At 36.3% G+C, this 24,416-nt stretch overlaps 2 protein-coding genes across 2 annotated transcripts; both read right to left on the bottom strand.

Moving 5' to 3' along the window:
* Window positions 1-598: 598 nt before the first annotated feature.
* Window positions 599-17,323, bottom strand: LOC108733618 (putative serine protease K12H4.7). Its single transcript, XM_025973428.1, has 7 exons — window positions 17,119-17,323; window positions 14,711-14,822; window positions 13,189-13,312; window positions 12,582-12,717; window positions 10,642-10,898; window positions 1,136-1,253; window positions 599-1,021 (listed from the first exon to the last, which is right to left on the bottom strand). Exons 1-7 carry the CDS (start codon window positions 17,256-17,258, stop codon window positions 712-714), a joined length of 1,197 nt encoding a protein of 398 aa, XP_025829213.1. The 5' UTR covers window positions 17,259-17,323; the 3' UTR covers window positions 599-711.
* A 1,248-nt stretch (window positions 17,324-18,571) lies between these two features.
* On the bottom strand, window positions 18,572-23,691 carry LOC112904127 (putative serine protease F56F10.1). The gene is made up of 4 exons (XM_025973429.1): window positions 23,566-23,691; window positions 23,044-23,181; window positions 21,813-21,994; window positions 18,572-18,941 (listed from the first exon to the last, which is right to left on the bottom strand). The coding sequence occupies exons 1-4, from the start codon at window positions 23,620-23,622 to the stop codon at window positions 18,779-18,781; spliced, it is 540 nt and encodes a 179-aa protein (XP_025829214.1). The 5' UTR covers window positions 23,623-23,691; the 3' UTR covers window positions 18,572-18,778.
* Window positions 23,692-24,416: the final 725 nt, after the last annotated feature.

Here is a 24,416-nt window from a genome sequence, read left to right on the forward strand (position 1 = left end):
TATATCTACAACATTACAAGTTAGCCTAGCCGAGTTGAAACTGCATAATCTTACGTATATAAGTCCACAGAAATCAGTAATCTTTGATACATATGGAATAGTTCGCAGATTTCTTAACAATACTAACAAATCCCTTTTTCCAGATAACACAATAGGATAAATTAGAAGCGGAGTATGTAAAAATCACCGATCATATTTCAGGGCAAGAGAAACTGTTAGCTCTATAAAATTTAAGAACAGGAAATTGCTTTCGTATCCGAAAAAATGTGAGTGAGGTTCTTAGGCATTAGCCCGTCTTCACTTCCTCAAAGTTAACCAGTGAAAACCCAGAAGGCCAGGAAAACAATAATAATAATAATAGACTTTAATAAGATATCTATACAGTTTAGCATTGTACTATAGGTGGCGTTTACCGCGCCATTTGTGGTATTTTATAAAACACGCCGTTAAGACAGCAGGTAAAAGTTGGTCTGTGTTCTGTCGAAACTGTCTGTGACGCGCTGATGAGATACAATAGGACCGAAATCGCGATCCGCGTCTGGCAGTTTCGACAGAATGCAGACCACTTCGAATTATTTCATTCGTATAAATAAAATCATTTTATGCCTCAAAAGAAACTTTATTTTTTTAGAATTAAATTATTGAATACGTGAATTTGATCATTATCATTATTGACATGATATGGATTTATTGTTGTAGTCGTTATTGGAGTTATTTTGTTGTTGATTTAACGCCTCCTTCTATTTCAGATATCCAGGCACTTATTGTGTCCATAATTCTGGTTCTAGCCTGTTTCAACTCTACGGGATCTGAATCCATAACAGAGTACAAGTCGGCAGAATGCGAAGTGCCGTTAACAATAATTGTAATTGCATGGTCATTTAAATCGTTCTGTAATCCCACCGTGTGCCACGGGTCCGCTGTACCCTGGCATGTAATAAGTCGTGTTACTTTCGGGTTTATGCTACCGTAAAACAAATTTGTTCGTTTAACTCCAGCTTGAAGTGTGGAAGAAGTAAATCTAAAAATTAGAATCGAATTTTTATTTGTATGTCAAATTAGGTAAAAAATGTGGTAAAAGAACACTAATTGTAGAGAGTAATAAATCGCTACAATGAGTGAAGGTTTTACTTACTGTTCTCCTAGAACGTCGCTGCACAGTTGATAAAACAGATCCACTTTAAATGTGTCGCCAAAAGCTTGTGTTTGATACCAACCAAATTCAGTACATGTTTGATACAACCATTGACGCGCTGAAATAAATGGTGAATAAGTAATTTGTCTTTTAACAAATATTTAAAGGGAATTATATTATTGTTGAACCGTACACAGGATGAGCCATGACTATTAAAAGATAGAGCGAGAGAGAGATTAAAGATGTCTTACTAAGGTGTTGTTGTGGAAAAAGGCACAGCGTAGTGTTCAATAGAATATGGATGACAATGATAATTTACATCACGAAAGTGAGCAGTCTATTGCAAAGGAAGCTATGACACACGATCCAGTAATTCAAGTCAACTATAATAAACCATCGATTCATGCATGTTTTCTACACAAAATAATTCGGATGTTTCATCTGCCAGGCGTCTCGCAACGACACATTTTTTTAAATTTTTCATTTTTACGTAGAATTGTTATACTTGTTCCAACTTGATAATTTCAATTGTTTTCCAGAAAAATGCACTTATGCTGATGGGCGGGCAGTCCTTTCGGACCGGAAGGTAGGGCCGTAGGCCCTCTTTAGCGTCCATTCAGGAATCTTTGGAATGGGTGGATGGTGGTTCGGGTGAGAAAGATGAGACGGACGAAATGAAGACAGAAGAGAATGAAAGATTATCTGTGGAATATTACTGCCCCAGCATTTGGCTAAGTGATCCAAGGAAACCATAGAAAAGCTAGGACCAAGGCAGACGGACCTGGAATCGAATCGGCGTCCTGCTTAATGCTAGGGAATGGTCTGAATCTCTAGGCCATGCCGCTAGGTTTAGATTTAAGAAGAACAATGTAACTTATGCTAGAGGGAGTACTACNCACTAAGTGATCTACATTTCAAAAAATTTTGATTTTATAGATAAATAAATATCTAAACTAAGCTATGATATTGATTGATACATAAGGATATTGATTGATAAAAAAGTTCAGTTATCGGTGCATTAAGAGAAAAATATTATTTTCAAGAAGACCTAATTTAAATAATTAAATATCTATCTGAAGTACTTCTAAGCAAATGTTTACTCGTGTGTGAGAAAAACTGTAATTGATTCATTTTTATTAGATCATTTCAAACAACATAGTGTCGAATAAAAAAATTACACAATTCAAATTACACAATTCAAAAATGTTCGTAACTGAAACAATACAGTACAGTAAAGCTTCATTAATGTGGATAAAATGGAACAAAATACACAGAATTAGTGGTGTAACAATTTTTAGCACAAATACAAATCATAATACATAAATAGTACGTGGCAGATTTCCTAGGTAGAGCATGCTTTTCCATGAAAGTTAAAGCGCCGTTTCTTCGGTGCCATGATACGGTACAACGGTCAGGGAATTACAGAAGGATACAGTCAAAAGCCCGTCACAAGCTACGTACCGTATGAGCCGCCTTACGGAATACATACCACAAAAATGTAATATTTTATTTTCGTTCTGATTATAGGAATTTGGATTTATTCATCATCTGCACGAAAATCCTCTCGTTAGGTAATGTAATCGTTCGATTGACCTTGAAATTGCCGCGTCGCGTAGCAGAGCGTAGATAACGGCCAAACTACCTGAAGAGATTGCATACTGGAACCGGACGTAGTAATTGCAATTCGGAACTTCAAATATTTAGTTATTTCCTTGTACTTGTGTTAATTTTCATATGATCATTTATGGTGCCTTCTCGTTTATCGCAAATCAACGCTTCTAAGTCCTTGTCGGCAGCGACGTAAATCAATCAAGTCTGTCGTATCAGACAGGTTTCGATAAGGTTTTCACATACACACATAAGCCATAACATTATAGGAACATTCGAAGCAGATTTAGATCTTTCTGGATTTTTCTTGAAGTATTGGAAATAATCGATAGGGGTGTTCGAGGTCTGTTCAAAAAGTATCGCGAATTTTGTGTCTTTTCAAAAATTATTTATTTACTCATGAATATCTATTTTGTTCCATTCAAAGTAACCCCATCAGATATTATACACTTGTGCAAATGTTTTTTCCAATCCTCGAAGCACTTCAAAAAATATTTTTTTGTTCAGCTCCTCCTTCGAAGCCGTCTTTATCCGCAGGTAATATTCTTTATTGACCGTTCTACCCTGTGGCCCAGTGAACTCATGATGTAGCACGCTCCTGCAATCGAAGAAAACTGTAAGCAAAACCTTCACATTTCTACCTAACTTCACGCGCTTCTTCCAGTCTTGGTTCGTGCGGCAGCTTCTATTAGGATGACTGAGCTTTGGTTGCCACGTCATAACCAAAAACCCATGATTGGTCACCAGTTATAACCCTCTGGAGTCGTCGCGGAGACCCGTCTCATGCATCAAGTTCATTAGTAAAAATCGAAAATCGAAAATCATCCGCTCCTTCCCAGGTTCACTACGAACCAGGACCATCGTTTATTCACTTCACTTCACTGAAGCCGGCAAGTGTCGCAACAAACGCTGGAGACGAACACCTTTCCTATCATCGTCTTCGTCAATGTCCACTGACTCTGAGTCGGAAACGGAGCAACCGAGCCAGGGCTCTAAAGCTTCTCCACTCATTGTTATACGCCAAACGTCCCTTTGGCCGAAAATTCCTAGAGTCATGGAGAACCACGATATCACCGCCCGTCGGGTCATTAACACCCAAGACTCGATCAGAGTCTACCCCAACTACGTGGACGATTTTCGTCGCCTATCGTCGTACTTCGACGAATCCAAGGTTGAGTTCTCAACCAACCAACTTCAACAAGACAGAGATCTTCATGTCGTCCTACGTGGAGTCTGCGAAGGCATCTCCACGGATGATATACACTCTGAACTTGTTAGTAAAGACTTCGCTATCCGGGGTGTTCACCGAATGTCAAATGATGAAAAAATTTGGCAACTAGTATCCGTTCGTCTCAACAAGTCTGCTCCTAAGTCCAAGTCAATCTTTGAACTTGGCAAGCTCTGAGGTCTCAATTTTAAAGTTGATTCGAAAAGAGCCATCAAAGATGTTGCCCAATATCGCCGTTGTATGAAATATTTTCATACGGTCAATTACTGCCACGCTGCCTGGGTATGCGCCTTCTGCGGCCGCAACCGCGTCACCGGCGAATGCAAGACAAAAAACAGGAAAGACGCAACCTGCACCTGTACTAACTGCAAAGAGAACCACCGCGCCACCTGTCGTGATTGTCCCAGGGTTCCTTAGAAAACCGTAACACCCAAAAAAAACACCCCAACTACGACTGCTCCAAAAAGCGTCCAGACAATCATCCGTACATTAACCACCCCCGTAACGATGCTCCCCCAAAATTCGTACGCCAGCGCAGTGAGACCAGCCCCCCCCACTCCCACCCGAAAGTCCAACGCAACCCAGAGCCTCCCTTCAGCGTCAGTTGCTTCACCAACCCTGGAACAGAAACTCCAGGTCATCGTGTAAACGATTGTAGCCAGCATAGTTGCCACACTCCAAACACCCACTCTTGGATAAAAACGCTAACGCAAATAATCTTCGAGTAATTAACTGGAATGCTCAAAGCAATAGAGGTAAATTGACTGAACTCGAACACTTCCTCGAGTAACAGTAAATCGGTGTTGCCTGCATCACCGAAACTCACATATCGCAGAAAGCCAAACTTTACATCCTTTAGAAGGGACAGTGAAAACACCCGAGGCGGTGGCGTAGCCATCCTCATTAGTAATTTTTTCACACACCCTTCGTAGGTCTGCCGACACACTAACAAAATAGGCATTTTCCTTCATGCCAAAATTCTCTACCTCAGCCTTGTTGTTGAAGCGTCTACAGATCCTACATATCTCCCCGCCCCCCCACAATCAACTTCCTGAGATTCTTGACATCTTCGTCGTAAAGGATGTCACTCTTTCTGCCGATCCCACCGTTCTCGACTATTTAAGCTCCTACCATCTCCTAGCCCTAATAGAAGTCGGCCGTCCAACCCTCAACCCCCAAACCATATACTTCGCTAGACTGGCTACGTCTGCGCTACACTCTCGAAACATCCTCCTTCAAATGCACTTCAATTCGCACAAAAGCGAACTCGACAAAGCTGTCAATCTCCTATCGAACGAGATTACCAGCGCCATCGAGCTCTTCACGATCTCCCGCCCCTCCACCCCAGAGAAAAAGACCTCCCCGCAGACATTCTTGCTATCGGCATGAGGAAAAACAAAACCCGTCTGTGGCAAAAACACCGTGATCCGGCACACCGCACCGAACTAAACGACCTACAGAGAAAACTTAAAACTCGCTTAATCGAATTTCGCCCACCTAGGACAATTATATCGCGCAGGCTGAAACACATCCCAAAAAAATTTGGAATGTGATCCGCTCTCTTCGAAATAGAGCCCCACACCTCCCCCCGCTAAAACAAAACGGCTCCGTATTCACTTCAGATGAGAAAAATGCTGCAATCTTCGCAGATTGTCTCTGTCTTTAGTGCTCCCTGCTTCCCAGTCTTGTCGACTCGGCCCACTTTCAAGAGCGAACCAACGTCGCCTCCCAAAACTTCATCCCAACTGTTTCCGACTTTAAACACGCATCCCCCCATGAAATCTTCCTCACCATCCGATCTCTGAAAAAGAGAAAATCCCCGGACTCGAACGGTATTCCCAAAGGTCTCTTAAAAGTTCTACCATCAAAACACATAACCGCACTCTGTAAGATCACAAACGCTATCATGCGGCTCCACCATTTCCCTCCGATCTGGAAAGAAGCCACCGTCGTCTGTCTCCCCAAAAAAGGGAAGTCCCTCAGCTCTCCCTTAAGCTACAAGCCTATTAGCCTGCTCAGTTCGCTGAGCAAAGTAGTTGAATCCATATTTTTGGACCAGCTTCTTGACCACGTGGAGCGAACCAACCAACTCCCCGACTTTCAACACGGTTTTCGTAGACAACACGGCACCGCCCACTAACTTCTCCGTGTTTCCGAACACATCTCTGACAACCTAAATAAGCGTCGTCACACTTCCATTTTTCTGCTTGACATCCAGCAAGCGTTCGATCGAGTTTGGCACGAAGGTGTCATCACCAAACTTATCGCCCACAACACCCCTCATTTCTTAATCGGGGTTAGCCGTTCCTTCCTCTCTTACAGAATCTACCGTGTTCGTGTTGGGTCTACTTTATCCCCAAGCAAACCCGTAACGGCTGGTGCCCCCAAGGCTCAAAACTGTCACCTCTTCTGTTCAACCTTTTTTGCGCAGACATGCAGTCCCACCTCTCAATCGTCACAGCTCTCTACGCCGATGACAACGCCCTTATAAACTCCACCCAAGTCATTTTCCAGTGCTCCGCAAAAATTAAACAGTTTCTAGCCCTGCCCCGGAAGTCCCGTAGGACCCGAAAACCTCCCGCCATTACCGTTAACAACCACCGCATGAAATGGAGCAACTCCGTTACTTACACCGGTGACGTTTTCGATAGAACACTGACATGGCGAAAGCACATCGTTGTCACCCGTGCCAAGGCCCTAGCCGCCTTTATCTCCCTCAAGCCCTTCTTCCAAAACAACTCCATCTCCCTTCAAAGTAAAATCCGTGCGTTCAACACAATTATCAGAAGCATATGCTCCTACGCCATTCCCATTTGGGGCACTGCCGATTCCCACCCTCTACAAATTCTTCAAGGCACTTACATGCGGATTCTACATTCCGCACTCAAGTATCCCTGGTTCATCAGAAACTTCCAAATACTGAAAGCATCTGGTCTACTTCCATTCCCTGAGGCTACTGTTAAGTTCGCGGCTAGTCTGCGGGACTTAGTGTCAGGTCACCCAAAGTCGTCCATCTCGACACTTGCTGACTGCCCCTGAACCAAACGACCGTTTCAGAAGGTCCTACCACCTTCTACTCTGAGCTGCTTCCCTTCCGCTCATTCCTAGTTTCGCTTTTTTAGCGCGAGTGCCCACCCAACTCATCCGAGTTGGGCCATCGATTGCCATTTCCGCCCAATGCTTCCTTTTTACACCCATTCCCCTTCTCGTTCCCAACCTCTTCCCACTCTTTCCTGGGATGTATAACCTCTGGTTTGTTCTCCCTACTCGAGGAGGGGTTTTAGTTGGTAAGTGCTTCGGCGAATCCGACAATAACCCCTTTCAATGGGTGACTTTTGAAGATTTCCCCCCTTCGAGGAAAAACTAAACGAAATCTTTTCTGGATAAAATGTATCCCATGTGCTTTTCTGTATTCCTGACAATATAACTACTAAATTAAATGATGATCGATTGAGTAGTTAAGGCGTGATATCGAGAACAATACTTTTTCTGGATAAAAATACTCTACGTCTTCTCTGTACCTCTAACAATGGTCTACAAAATTTCATGATAATCGGTTGAGTAGTTAAGGCGTGAAATCGATCACATAAAACTAATGTTTTTTCTATCCGTCGGGAACAATATTTTTTCTGGATAAAACATATTCTGTGTGGTTTTCTGTACCTCTGACAATGTGTCTACAAAATTTGATGATGTTCGATTGAATAGTTAAGGCGTGAAATCGGGAACTATATTTTTCCTGGATAAAACGTATGTATCCTGTGTTTTTCTGTACCCCTGGCAATGTGTCTACAAATTTTCATGATCGGTTGAGTAGTTACGGCGTGAAAAGACGACAGGCAAACAAATACACTCACAATCGCAATTATAATACTAGCTAGGACAAGTGCAACCTGGCTGCCAACCTTTTTTACGCCTATTTTGGCTGGCAAAGTGTACCCTGATTTTGTCAGTCTGCTATGAATATTATGAATTTTTTTTTTAGAAGTTTTGCTTTTACATTTTGCGATGACCAAAAGAATGCGAATTCAACTTGTACGAATTCGTGTGTTGATCGTTTTTCATAAATTTTCATTTGCTTTAATAGCAATCTATTTTTATTCAATAACGCAAGAAAAATTACTAGCTATGGCAGCCTGGTATGAAACGTTTCTTGCAAACGGTTGTGTGCTCTATGTCCAATAAGTCAGGACGTAAGGCTTGATGGAATGAATCATTTGATTATACCTGAAGGTATTTAAAGTTGATCTAAAGTTACGCATATTTTTAGGGTTCCATATGTTCGAATGAAAAACGGATTCCTTATATGATCACTCGTGTGTCCGTCACTTAGCCAAACTTTATTGGGATAGAGACATAATTACAAACAAAACAGTTAATCATGACAGACCTGACATCACACTGACCATCAAAGAAACTAAAACAACAAACCGAATAGATGTTCCTGTACCAAACACTGAAAAACATAAAACCATATTGAGAATATTCAAAAATATATTCGTTTGGCTGATGAAATAAAAGAAATGTGGAATCAGAACACAGTTCAAATTATTCCAATAATAATATCATCAATAGGCGTTATATCTACAACATTACAAGTTAGCCTAGCCGAGTTGAAACTGCATAATCTTACGTATATAAGTCCACAGAAATCAGTAATCTTTGATACATATGGAATAGTTCGCAGATTTCTTAACAATACTAACAAATCCCTTTTTCCAGATAACACAATAGGATAAATTAGAAGCGGAGTATGTAAAAATCACCGATCATATTTCAGGGCAAGAGAAACTGTTAGCTCTATAAAATTTAAGAACAGGAAATTGCTTTCGTATCCGAAAAAATGTGAGTGAGGTTCTTAGGCATTAGCCCGTCTTCACTTCCTCAAAGTTAACCAGTGAAAACCCAGAAGGCCAGGAAAACAATAATAATAATAATAGACTTTAATAAGATATCTATACAGTTTAGCATTGTACTATAGGTGGCGTTTACCGCGCCATTTGTGGTATTTTATAAAACACGCCGTTAAGACAGCAGGTAAAAGTTGGTCTGTGTTCTGTCGAAACTGTCTGTGACGCGCTGATGAGATACAATAGGACCGAAATCGCGATCCGCGTCTGGCAGTTTCGACAGAATGCAGACCACTTCGAATTATTTCATTCGTATAAATAAAATCATTTTATGCCTCAAAAGAAACTTTATTTTTTTAGAATTAAATTATTGAATACGTGAATTTGATCATTATCATTATTGACATGATATGGATTTATTGTTGTAGTCGTTATTGGAGTTATTTTGTTGTTGATTTAACGCCTCCTTCTATTTCAGATATCCAGGCACTTATTGTGTCCATAATTCTGGTTCTAGCCTGTTTCAACTCTACGGGATCTGAATCCATAACAGAGTACAAGTCGGCAGAATGCGAAGTGCCGTTAACAATAATTGTAATTGCATGGTCATTTAAATCGTTCTGTAATCCCACCGTGTGCCACGGGTCCGCTGTACCCTGGCATGTAATAAGTCGTGTTACTTTCGGGTTTATGCTACCGTAAAACAAATTTGTTCGTTTAACTCCAGCTTGAAGTGTGGAAGAAGTAAATCTAAAAATTAGAATCGAATNCTGCATGACTAAAGAAGTAATTTTCATCTTTTAAATAAATTATTTGTTCATTCTCTGCTAGATTTATATCAAGTTAGCAAAGCAGGAACTTTTGAAAAGATGCATGTGCCATTTCACTTCTCATGAGAACACTTTAGTAGGACTTAATAAGCATTTAATTACTGCATGACTAAAGAAGTTATTTTCATGGTTTAAATAAATTATTTGTTCATTTTCTGTTAGCTTAATCTCAAGTTAGCAAATCATGAATTTTTGAAAAATGCACGGACCATTTAATTTCTCAATTAGAACACTTATTAGCATTTTAGTTGTCTGCTTTTTTCGTCTTATTCGTTCCATAGTTTACGCTGACTATTCCTAGTGAGTTATAAATTATTTTACTCAGCCCAGAGCTGTAAATACTGTCAGCTTTGATTTATAAATTGCCACACAACATAAAAAAAATAATTAATTGTAACAGTTGACATAATTTTCTAATGTGAATATAAAACCAGTCCCCTTGCGATAGAATTCCCTAAACAAAGGAAATATTACTTACTATATTGGATAACTGTCGCCATAAAATCTGTGTTCTGTGTAGAAGAAAGCGCCATTATGTGAACGAGCTATGTCAAAAAAATGACCTGACCTAGCCCAGTTCATTGAAATGCCCCATTCACCCCCTATAAACACGAACATGGGTGCACCTTCTTCATAAAACTCGTTATTTTGTATATACCTCTGAACAAAGTTTTATATTAATATATGCGTAAAGATAGTTTCTACTATTTCACATTTTACAAGCAATATTTGTTCCAAAACCTATTCAGAAAGTTTATGGTATGTTTTATAATTAAAATTATTAAAAAGTTTCGTTAATACAAAGTATGCCCCCGTTTTATCCTCAAGAATCATTGTTGTGACGTTCCTTGTAACAAAATGTAAAATAATATTTTCTGAGTTAAGTTACATCTCTGTATAAAAAAAAAACGATTTATGAAAATCTTGTGAATTGATGACGATTCATTTGACTCAGGTGAGTCAGGGAGGGGAGATCAATAACCTACTTACTTCTCATTGATCCTATGACGTATGTTTCAGAATAATAATCTCTAAATAAATCGTAAGTCCATATGCAATATTGTAGTGGTTTTATATACTCAGCTAATTTTTCTAAGTCAGTCCCTGTGTTATTCTCCAGACGTTCACACTCGGCCACCAAATCGCCAGGACCCGCAGTTTGAGCTACATCCGCAAATGGTGATGAAAGACCGGTAAGGAAATAAGATCTGTCTGGTTCTACTGGACCTTTTAGAGGCTCACATGTACTACAAATACAAGTTATAAAATACTATTTACATTTTCCTTTCTATTATAAAGGGTGTAACAGAAATAAGTGCGGAGCATTGGAAGGTGTAAACTACAAGATGAAATAAAATATCCGCATCTAGTTCGATTGAGAATGTAAACAGTAGTTATTGGACATTGGAAATAAACAAATTACTACTACACATAATATTACAACAAAGATAAATTAAATTACTACATTTGTTCATCGCTGATAGCAAGTAGCACTATGTAAATTACGCCCAAAAACGTGGAGCATTTGACGTATTTCATTTGCAGCGAGCCTCCGTACGGTCATTAGCGTTGTGCACTGGAATCTGATATATGTGCTGTTTCGTAACAACTATTCCACAGTGATTATAAATTACTTCTCAAGATGTTTTAAGAACTCAAGATAAAGATAAAAATGCAGATTACGTAAGTGTTGTCGCCTTGGTTTGACAAACTTTTCTAAATGCACTCACTTGAATGACACGAAAAGTCTCGATAAAAATAAATGCTCGATATGTTTTAGGAATATTTATTAATACCAAATTACCGATTTTAAAACACAACACTTAAACAAATAAACCAATGCACTTAATAAAAAACTGAAACTAAAAATTTTGATGGAAACTGACACTGATTGTGAAAGATACCGAAAATGTTGAAAGACTGTTTTTATGCCGGAGATGAAATTGCAACTGCTCTAAAATGAATTCTGATTATGGAAAGGAATAAACTATTTTTGGGGTGGAGTTAGGTAAGTTTTTAGGATTGTTAATTGATTAAAAATTGATAATTGAAGAAAGATGAACATTGGTTCTAGGAGGTCCGATCACGTGAATAACTCCTGATGGGGAAGTTTGTGACGATGTAATGTGAACAGCCTCGAAGAATGATGCTAATGAGGAAATAACGACAATAAATGTTATTGAGGTTCAATACATTTTTGATAAAGGTTAATTATTTACTTGTAAAGTGAACTTTCTTTCTTTCCGCCTACCTACTTGTCAAACAGTTATTGATTCTGGCAAACAACTCTACTAAACATACATATGCACGTACTTGCACCACAAAAATTATTTCAAATTTGAACCCCGTGCTAGAAATGACAGGTTTCAAGCTATTTATTGAAATTATTTCCAAAAACGTCGAGCACTTGGCGTATTTCATTTGAAGCGAGCATCTACAGTCGTACATATCATTAGCATTGTGCATTTGGATTTGATATATGTGCTGTTTCGTAAAAACATGTATTCCACAGTGACATACTAACCTACTCTAATGATTGATGTTGTATTGTTAAATAAGTTTGTTAACTTGGACATCGATTTACTAATTAAATGGTTTAAAGATTAAAATAATAAGTAACTACTAGACCTTGAACCACACTTAATGTAGCAAATAACGCAATTACACAATCCATGAACAAAAGAATTCATAAGAAATACGACATTGATGCTGCTATTTATCAACTGATGGAATGCAGCGTTGCGTTGCGTTACGTTTGTTTACCAGGGCCGGAATTACATTTAACTGTACGGTGAACATTCGCTCATACAATTTTACTTAATTTCCTTGTTTTACAGTGTCCTATCACCTTCTGCAAGCTCCGCGCATCTATTTCTGTTACGCCCTTTACTTTCTTTGTGTTACTATATATGAATAAAAGGAGTACCCACTTGAATAATTCCGATAAAGTGGCAGCTCCCTCTTGAGTTTCTAGCAATTGTATTGCATCAGCCATGGCTCTTCTGATTAGTTGCGGACAAGTGGGGGATGCAAGGCGTAGATTTTCTTCTACAGCAGCAAAATATTCTACAGAAAGTTGGGAATTGTTTGGTATTTTGTATATTATTTAATCACAGAAATGAAATTTAGTTGAAATAGGTAGATACCTACCTACTTCTATTTAAAATACAATTAACATGGAAACGTAAAACATTATTAATATAAATTTTAATTTCACTATTAAATTTATAAGTCAGCGTCGGAGGGGACAGCCATTTCTTTCATATTTTTTTATTAGCGCTATACGTATTTCGTACTAATAATTCAATGCTTAATTGCTGCACTGAACAGGTGTAATTGTTAGAAAAACAGGTGTAGATTTTGATCATCAATAGTTTCTCAGAAAAATAATTTAAAGGAATACCGTACATTCTATGCATCCAAAGTAGAAAAACAATTATAGCGGATATTTCATTTTTCTGTTGTTCGACCAGTTTTTAGGGAGCAATTTTAATTATAGGTGTAAGTACTAATATTTGTATGTTGCTTTTACATTACCTGGGAAATCAGCTTTGGCATGTAAGGGACCACTAGAAGAATAAGCAATGTCTATTTTGTGAGGATATTTTATTCTTGCCCATGCTGCTAAACTTCCTGCATATGATGAACCAGCAACTACTACCTAATAAAAATCATACAGACAATAGTCATAAAATATTATTTTTGCCATTTAATTGAAATATATTTTTGATTCTTTTCGTATACTGTCAAGTTAACTTAAATTTTATTTTTGTTTACAGTTTGTATATCTTTTGATCCAAAATAGACGTCTTTATCTGTACATTTTTGATATTTTACATAATGTTACTCATTTCATTTTTGTTTTTTCCGCACTTCTTAAACTACATCGCTATTCGAGCAATAATATGTTGCGGTGGGAAACAGACATATTAAAAATTACTTTACATAACAATCAAAAACTAAAGCGCCCCAATCTCATGACCAGAAAGAGACTACTACCTAAATATTGGACAAAGCTAACGATAAATAAAAATATTATTTTCTTTTACTTTATACTGATCATAAACAGCAGTTGAATGTAATGCAATGATGATTTTTCTGAATTGGCTGTTTATATAAGTAAGCTCATTTCACCCGACTACAGTAGTCCAAAAGAAGAGTTATGATTTCAACAGTGTATATGTATATATGTATGGGAATAATGTGTGTGTATGTTTTTACATTGCTTGTGTGTATGCAAATCAATTCGATAAGTATAGTCCGGGACTAGTCTTTTACGAACTAAATTTTTTTTTGCTATCGCATGAATGGAATCTCAAATGAAAGATGAAAAAATTCTGGGTTATTGATAATGTTAAATGGGACAAGATGTTAAATATACTTAAAAATGTAGGGATAAGTTGCAAAAATATAAGAGTGATACTTAGTTTCCGCGGGGGAAAAGGAAGCGTTGGAAGCGTTCGAAATGTAGTGTTACAGGCGAATGATGAGGATATCGTAGATAGAGAAGGTTAGAAATGAAGGGATATTAGAAAGAATGGGAGAACAGAGGACTCTATGGAAGTCAATAAGGAATATGGGAGATAGGTTAGTAGGACACCTTCTCAGGCATGAGGGTCTAGTGGGAGACATATTAGACGCAGAAACGGAAGTTAGGAGGGGTAGAGGTAAACCTAGATTAAAGTAGTGTTCGCAAATAGTAAAGGATATGGATTGTTCTAGTTTAAGGAAATTGCGAAGATTAACTCAGAATTGCAGAGTGGAGGTGCGTGTCTAACCAGTCTTACGACTGACGACGATGGGTTGGTATGACACCTTTTCATACATGATAGTCTAATCAGAGACATATTAGAAACAGACACAACGCTAAGAGACCCAGGGGTGGCGCGATGATCGGCATATTGCGAACTAAATAAATAGGAGTACCTAAAATATCAAAAGATTAAATGGACAGCATCTAAATTATTTCTTACTTTTCAGTTTCATTAACTTTATTAATTTTTTTGTTTTATTCTACAGTAGGTATGTAGTTGGACTGATACTTTTGCTCTTCACTTACCGTACTGTTTCGAAGTCCTGGTGTGTTTTGCTTTTGGTATTCAATAAAATACACAAGGTCTGCTAATGCTTGATCAGCAGACAAGTATCTGAAACCGTCGACCTCCCAGTTGCTATAAAATAAACAAATTATAAACGATTTGTCGTATTGGTCAAGAAAGTATAACTTCAAGGCTAATTTTCGTTGTTTCCTATATGTCTTAATTTGGTTACTCAGTGGGTCATGCCTTAACGTTTATATTAGATAAACCGACAGAAATTTCCAAAATGCCTGTTAGAGCATAAAAGTAGTTATTTAAAGATCAAAGCTCGTTCAAGCTTTGCCAATTATGTTACGTTTTTGTCCCCTTTGTATGTCAACGTTTATTGAAGTCGAAAAGTCGCATTAACTGGAAAAATCCACTTGTCTGTTTTAAAGCATTTAATGAACCTTCAACTATTGTGCGATTAAAAAAGCTATTTTCATTCTTTAAATTATTTATTCGCTCATGCTATACTGGCATAATCTTATAAGCATCCTGAGCAATAGAGCAAAGAAATCCCGAAAAATTTAATTTCGCATTAGGACATTTAAGTAGCATTTAATGAGCATGTAATTGTCCACGTGTTTGTTTTTTATTGCTTTTCCTACTTAATTAATAATAAACCTTCATAAGAGGATTGGCTCAGCAGTAATGTTGAAATAGAAAAAACAAGACCAGAATAAAATAAATACCAAAAACATTATATTACCATACTAAAAGACCTTTTTCATAAATATTTTATCATCATCATAAGGTCATCAGTCTTAAGACTGGTTGGACACGCACCTTCACTCTTTCCTATTCTGAGCTAATCTTCGCATTTCCCTAAAACTAAAACAACCTACATCCTTAAATATTTGCGGATAGTAATCTAATATAAGACAACCTCTACCCCTCCTAACTCCTGTTTCTGCCTCTAATATGTCTCTGACTAGACCTTCATATCTGAAAGGGTGCCCAATCAATCTGTCTCGCCTTATACTTATTGACTTCCATAGAGTTCTCTGCTCTACTACTTTTTCTAATACCTCTTCTTTTTTAACCTTCTCTATCTACGGTATCCTATTCATTCGCCTGTAACACTTCATTTCGAACGCTTCTAACCTTTTCTTTCCCGCCGCGCCCACTGTCCATGTTTCACACCTATACAACGCCGTGCTCCAAACATACACCTTTAACAGTTTTTTTCGAATTTCTGAATTAACCGTTCACTAACATAGAAGTTACTTTTTTTATTGAAGGCGACTCGACTTTGCGCTGTCCTCTGGTTTATATCGATACTACTCCTTCCGTTCTGACTTATCTGATATCCGAGATACCTAAAATCAGCCTCTTTGTCTAATTTTTCATCTTCTATGTTTATATTCGCTCTTTCCCTACTTTTTCTTCCCCTACATACCAGTATTTTTGTTTTACTTATTTTCATACAATACTGTTTCGTCAATATCGCTCCCATTTTTTTTAAGCTATCTCTCCTACCTCCTTGCTAGATGCTTATACTGCTATATCATCTGCAAATCTAAGCATACTAATCTTTCGTCCCTGTATAGGTATTCCTACAGTTGTACTGCCTTTAATGATGTTGATCGCGTCTTCAATGTATAGATTAAAAAGTAGCGGTAACAGGTGCATCCCTGTCCCTTCCTAATATTTACTTCTCTTATGTTGCAGCCCCATCTCTATAACTGTCTGTTGCTCTTTATACAAACTAAGTAGCAGTCTCCTATCTCTATAATCCATTCCTTCATTTTTAAGTGTATTAACATGTTGTCCCATTTAACATTGTCGAAAGCCTTTTCTAAATCTACAAATCTTAATCTTAATCATGCGATCTCTAACCTCTTGTCTTGCATGTTTTATAATTTCCCCATGTATCCCATCTATACTTCGACCCTTATTTGAAAGAATAGGNTACTTCTTTACACCGCATATCCGTCCACTGTTTCTTAGCTGCCCTACACTTTCTAATTATTTCCCATTTTATAGCCTTATATCTTTTTTGCACTTTCGCCTTATTAATATAATTATTAATCCTAAAAACTCATTTGTTATTTTATGAGGTTAAAAAACACATTTAATATCTGCATTTTAAATTTTTAGGTATTCAATACCTGCAATAACTGCTCTCTTAAAAAAAAGTCTTATTCGACCCCTAGTTTACACTGACTATTTCTAGTGGTTTATAGATTATTTAAAGGTAATCTCAAGCCCTAACTACTATTAGCTTTGGTTTATAGATGTCCTCCATCAAAGCTACCATATAACATAAATGAATAATTAATTATAACGAAAAAGGTAATAATTTCAAGTGATATAATTTTCTAATGTGAATTTAAAACCAGTCCCCTTGCGATAGAATACATTAAACAAAGAAAATATTACTTACTATATTGGATAACTGTCACCATAAAATCTGTGTTCTGTGTAGAAGAAAGCGCCATTATGTGAACGAGCTATGTCAAGAAAAAATCCCGACGTAGCCCAGCCTGTTGAAATACCCCATTCACCTCCTATAAATACGAACATGGGCCCACCTTCCTCATAAAACTCGTTATTTTGTATATACCTCTGAACAAAGTTTTATATTAATATATGCGTAAAGATAGTTTCTACTATTTCACATTTTACAAGCAATATTTGTTCCAAAACCTATTCAGTTGTAAGATTTTGAGAAAGAAAATCAATTCTGTTATTGTCCTTTCAATCAGGTACATGGAAATTGTTGAAAAACTCAAAGTTTGCTTTTGACATTTTATATAACTTACTACAAAGTATCAAAGCCAAGCTGGCTTTTCTGACCAATAGGAACGAAAAAACTTTGGNTATCTTTTGATCCAAAATAGACGTCTTTATCTGTACATTTTTGATATTTTACATAATGTTACTCATTTCATTTTTGTTTTTTCCGCACTTCTTAAACTACATCGCTATTCGAGCAATAATATGTTGCGGTGGGAAACAGACATATTAAAAATTACTTTACATAACAATCAAAAACTAAAGCGCCCCAATCTCATGACCAGAAAGAGACTACTACCTAAATATTGGACAAAGCTAACGATAAATAAAAATATTATTTTCTTTTACTTTATACTGATCATAAACAGCAGTTGAATGTAATGCAATGATGATTTTTCTGAATTGGCTGTTTATATAAGTAAGCTCATTTCACCCGACTACAGTAGTCCAAAAGAAGAGTTATGATTTCAACAGTGTATATGTATATATGTATGGGAATAATGTGTGTGTATGTTTTTACATTGCTTGTGTGTATGCAAATCAATTCGATAAGTATAGTCCGGGACTAGTCTTTTACGAACTAAATTTTTTTTTGCTATCGCATGAATGGAATCTCAAATGAAAGATGAAAAAATTCTGGGTTATTGATAATGTTAAATGGGACAAGATGTTAAATATACTTAAAAATGTAGGGATAAGTTGCAAAAATATAAGAGTGATACTTAGTTTCCGCGGGGGAAAAGGAAGCGTTGGAAGCGTTCGAAATGTAGTGTTACAGGCGAATGATGAGGATATCGTAGATAGAGAAGGTTAGAAATGAAGGGATATTAGAAAGAATGGGAGAACAGAGGACTCTATGGAAGTCAATAAGGAATATGGGAGATAGGTTAGTAGGACACCTTCTCAGGCATGAGGGTCTAGTGGGAGACATATTAGACGCAGAAACGGAAGTTAGGAGGGGTAGAGGTAAACCTAGATTAAAGTAGTGTTCGCAAATAGTAAAGGATATGGATTGTTCTAGTTTAAGGAAATTGCGAAGATTAACTCAGAATTGCAGAGTGGAGGTGCGTGTCTAACCAGTCTTACGACTGACGACGATGGGTTGGTATGACACCTTTTCATACATGATAGTCTAATCAGAGACATATTAGAAACAGACACAACGCTAAGAGACCCAGGGGTGGCGCGATGATCGGCATATTGCGAACTAAATAAATAGGAGTACCTAAAATATCAAAAGATTAAATGGACAGCATCTAAATTATTTCTTACTTTTCAGTTTCATTAACTTTATTAATTTTTTTGTTTTATTCTACAGTAGGTATGTAGTTGGACTGATACTTTTGCTCTTCACTTACCGTACTGTTTCGAAGTCCTGGTGTGTTTTGCTTTTGGTATTCAATAAAATACACAAGGTCTGCTAATGCTTGATCAGCAGACAAGTATCTGAAACCGTCGACCTCCCAGTTGCTATAAAATAAACAAATTATAAACGATTTGTCGTATTGGTCAAGAAAGTATAACTTCAAGGCTAATTTTCGTTGTTTCCTATATGTCTTAATTTGGTTACTCAGTGGGTCATGCCTTAACGTTTATATTAGATAAACCGACAGAAATTTCCAAAATGCCTGTTAGAGCATAAAAGTAGTTATTTAAAGATCAAAGCTCGTTCAAGCTTTGCCAATTATGTTATGTTTTTGTCCCCTTTGTATGTCAACGTTTATTGAAGTCGAAAAGTCGCATTAACTGGAAAAATCCACTTGTCTGTTTTAAAGCATTTAATGAACCTTCAACTATTGTGCGATTAAAAAAGCTATTTTCATTCTTTAAATTATTTATTCGCTCATGCTATACTGGCATAATCTTATAAGCATCCTGAGCAATAGAGCAAAGAAATCCCGAAAAATTTAATTTCGCATTAGGACATTTAAGTAGCATTTAATGAGCATGTAATTGTCCACGTGTTTGTTTTTTATTGCTTTTCCTACTTAATTAATAATAAACCTTCATAAGAGGATTGGCTCAGCAGTAATGTTGAAATAGAAAAAACAAGACCAGAATAAAATAAATACCAAAAACATTATATTACCATACTAAAAGACCTTTTTCATAAATATTTTATCATCATCATAAGGTCATCAGTCTTAAGACTGGTTGGACACGCACCTTCACTCTTTCCTATTCTGAGCTAATCTTCGCATTTCCCTAAAACTAAAACAACCTACATCCTTAAATATTTGCGGATAGTAATCTAATATAAGACAACCTCTACCCCTCCTAACTCCTGTTTCTGCCTCTAATATGTCTCTGACTAGACCTTCATATCTGAAAGGGTGCCCAATCAATCTGTCTCGCCTTATACTTATTGACTTCCATAGAGTTCTCTGCTCTACTACTTTTTCTAATACCTCTTCTTTTTTAACCTTCTCTATCTACGGTATCCTATTCATTCGCCTGTAACACTTCATTTCGAACGCTTCTAACCTTTTCTTTCCCGCCGCGCCCACTGTCCATGTTTCACACCTATACAACGCCGTGCTCCAAACATACACCTTTAACAGTTTTTTTCGAATTTCTGAATTAACCGTTCACTAACATAGAAGTTACTTTTTTTATTGAAGGCGACTCGACTTTGCGCTGTCCTCTGGTTTATATCGATACTACTCCTTCCGTTCTGACTTATCTGATATCCGAGATACCTAAAATCAGCCTCTTTGTCTAATTTTTCATCTTCTATGTTTATATTCGCTCTTTCCCTACTTTTTCTTCCCCTACATACCAGTATTTTTGTTTTACTTATTTTCATACAATACTGTTTCGTCAATATCGCTCCCATTTTTTTTAAGCTATCTCTCCTACCTCCTTGCTAGATGCTTATACTGCTATATCATCTGCAAATCTAAGCATACTAATCTTTCGTCCCTGTATAGGTATTCCTACAGTTGTACTGCCTTTAATGATGTTGATCGCGTCTTCAATGTATAGATTAAAAAGTAGCGGTAACAGGTGCATCCCTGTCCCTTCCTAATATTTACTTCTCTTATGTTGCAGCCCCATCTCTATAACTGTCTGTTGCTCTTTATACAAACTAAGTAGCAGTCTCCTATCTCTATAATCCATTCCTTCATTTTTAAGTGTATTAACATGTTGTCCCATTTAACATTGTCGAAAGCCTTTTCTAAATCTACAAATCTTAATCTTAATCATGCGATCTCTAACCTCTTGTCTTGCATGTTTTATAATTTCCCCATGTATCCCATCTATACTTCGACCCTTATTTGAAAGAATAGGACAACAAAGGACTCTATGGAAGTCAATAAGAAATAAGCGAGATAGGTTGGTAGGACACCTTCTTAGGTATGAAGGTATAGTCAGAAACATATTAGAAGCAGAAACGGGAGTTAGGAGGGGTAGAAGTAGACCTAAATTAGATTACTGTTTGCAAATTGTTAAGAATGTGGGTTGTTCTGGTTTTGGGGAAATGCGAAGATTAACTTAGGATAGGAAAGAGTGGAGGTGCGTATCCAACCAGTCTTAGCATTGATGAATTTATGATGATGAACTACTGCCCACACATTTTCATTAAATTGCATGATATGGTCATGTCTCAATTACTCATTTTAACTCCCCGTATATTTTTCAAGAAAATTCCCTTTATTTATTTTGCCGGTTTCATAAAAGAGTATACAGTATTTTAATAGTACAATAACAATAGACATGTTCTCTGATGTCTGTGTCTAGGTTTCCTCATTTTTTATATTATTACTCCTGTACTCCATCTTTACAATTCCTTTTAATTATATTATAAGCCTTATCGATTTTACCTACTTCAAACTATTTTCTACTTCTTTACACCGCATATCCGTCCACTGTTTCTTAGCTGCCCTACACTTTCTAATTATTTCCCATTTTATAGCCTTATATCTTTTTTGCACTTCTTCAAATGTCCTGTTTTTGTGTTTTCGCCTTATTAATATAATTATTAATCCTAAAAACTCATTTGTTATTTTATGAGGTTAAAAAACACATTTAATATCTGCATTTTAAATTTTTAGGTATTCAATACCTGCAATAACTGCTCTCTTAAAAAAAAGTCTTATTCGACCCCTAGTTTACACTGACTATTTCTAGTGGTTTATAGATTATTTAAAGGTAATCTCAAGCCCTAACTACTATTAGCTTTGGTTTATAGATGTCCTCCATCAAAGCTACCATATAACATAAATGAATAATTAATTATAACGAAAAAGGTAATAATTTCAAGTGATATAATTTTCTAATGTGAATTTAAAACCAGTCCCCTTGCGATAGAATACATTAAACAAAGAAAATATTACTTACTATATTGGATAACTGTCACCATAAAATCTGTGTTCTGTGTAGAAGAAAGCGCCATTATGTGAACGAGCTATGTCAAGAAAAAATCCCGACGTAGCCCAGCCTGTTGAAATACCCCATTCACCTCCTATAAATACGAACATGGGCCCACCTTCCTCATAAAACTCGTTATTTTGTATATACCTCTGAACAAAGTTTTATATTAATATATGCGTAAAGATAGTTTCTACTATTTCACATTTTACAAGCAATATTTGTTCCAAAACCTATTCAGTTGTAAGATTTTGAGAAAGAAAATCAATTCTGTTATTGTCCTTTCAATCAGGTACATGGAAATTGTTGAAAAACTCAAAGTTTGCTTTTGACATTTTATATAACTTACTACAAAGTATCAAAGCCAAGCTGGCTTTTCTGACCAATAGGAACGAAAAAACTTTGGGATTTTCCATGACGAATTAAAAAATCATAAGTTGTGAATTTATATCTTTGTTTATTAGGCGTCGTTTCGACGCTCTCTGCGAGGTTATTTTCAAGCCTGTATTGAGTAAAACAAGAGAAAAAAGAACATTGTACAAAAAGAGTTCGTAAAAATTACAATACAATCAAATTCAAAATAACAATCACATACCAACTCAGCAATTCTTTGTCGAGAAGACAATCTTAGAATCACTAACTATGTAATTATCAATGATATTTATGAATTTGATTCTATTGTAACTTTTACGAACTCTTTTTGTACAATGTTCTTTTTTCTCTTGTTTTACTCAATACAGGCTTGAAAATGACCTCGCAGAGAGCGTCGAAACGTCGCCTAATAAACAAAGATATAAATTCACAACTTATGATTTTTTAATTCGTCATGGAAAAATCCCAAAATTTTTTTGTTCCTATTGGTCAGAAAAGCCAGCTTGGCTTTGATACTTTGTAATTAGTATCGAGNGAACATGGGCCCACCTTCCTCATAAAACTCGTTATTTTGTATATACCTCTGAACAAAGTTTTATATTAATATATGCGTAAAGATAGTTTCTACTATTTCACATTTTACAAGCAATATTTGTTCCAAAACCTATTCAGTTGTAAGATTTTGAGAAAGAAAATCAATTCTGTTATTGTCCTTTCAATCAGGTACATGGAAATTGTTGAAAAACTCATAGTTTGCTTTTGACATTTTATATAACAGTTGAAATTAATTACTTTTAACTATTTAAAAGTAATCTAGAGTAACATTTACCATATCCCATGTTCTGTTGTCTGCTGGATTAAAGTGGTCAACTCTTTGAGTAATTGTACCCCATTCCGGTGAAGATGCTCTAGTTTCATCAGATTCCCTAGCGGGTGGTATTCCATGACGCATAAATGATATTTCGCCCTAAATAAAGTAATTTATTTCTGTTAGAAGATAGAAAAGGTGTGATTTGATTCATTGGGTTAGTGAACAGAGCAATAGATCTACTATTCTCCCATAATCTTCAACGAATCTTTATAATCATGAGGGATATGAAATTTCAATAATTAGGATAAAATGCTTGCAACTTAGTTATTAATCCTTCTCCTGAAGATGACCTTGCAGTAGATCGACATTTTTTAAACATTCCAATAAACCAAATGAAAATTAAAAAAAAAATGTTTTTTATACACATATTAGCAAAATTGAGTTATTAGTTAAACGATTTTGGCTGACTACCTTAAATAAAAAAGCTAAGAAAATTTCTAAGATTTTACATTTTTGCGCTTAAAATCTAGCAGTACGTACTTCAACTGAAAACGTCCCTGTAGTCAATAGAAACAATGAACCAAAAAATACCCACATTTTTGTCAGTAACACGTTCACACTTATTACTAGTGCATTATCCCGTTTTCCACTAGTAAGTGAAATTAATTTCAAAAAATTCTGGTTTTGTAGATACAGAAATATCTAAACTGATTATTGATACTTAATGAAATCAGTTGTTGAGAACGTTCAGTTATCTTTACATTACACTTAATTTAAATAAATAAATATCTATCTCAAGTACTTCCAAGAAATTATTTACTTGAGTGAGAGAATGAGAGAGACAGTAATTGATTCATTTTTTTTAATTATTTTAAAGAATATAAGTATGTCGAATAAAAAGTTACCCAATTCATAGAAAATGTTTTTGACTGAAACAATCGTGTATCAATTGATATTTATCTAATGATTATTTAATGTGAACTATCGGTCCTCGTAGTGATAATAATTACAGTATAAATTTCTGTAACTCAAGTACAGCAAAGCTTCGCTTACCTGATTCAATCAAAACCTAGGTGATCCGAATTAGTGAAAAATCCGGAACATTGGAGCCTTTTTAGCACAAGTGCAAACCATAATACATAAAAAGTATGTTGCAGACGTCCTATACTGTAGAAAGAGCATGTTTTTCCACTTAACTTAAAGTACGTTTTCTCCAGAGCCATGATGCGTTATGACGTTCGGAGAATTTCCCGAATTACACGAGCATACAGTGAGTTGTGCATCACAAGCTGTTCACCATGTAATCCGGATTATCGAAAAGGTCTCGATATGCTTTACACATATTCAATTAAGCCGTAACATTATAGGAACATTCGAAATAAATTGAGAGC

Source organism: Agrilus planipennis, unplaced genomic scaffold, assembly GCF_000699045.2.
Source record: "Agrilus planipennis isolate EAB-ADULT unplaced genomic scaffold, Apla_2.0 scaffold67, whole genome shotgun sequence".
Taxonomy (NCBI): Eukaryota; Metazoa; Arthropoda; class Insecta; order Coleoptera; family Buprestidae; genus Agrilus; species Agrilus planipennis.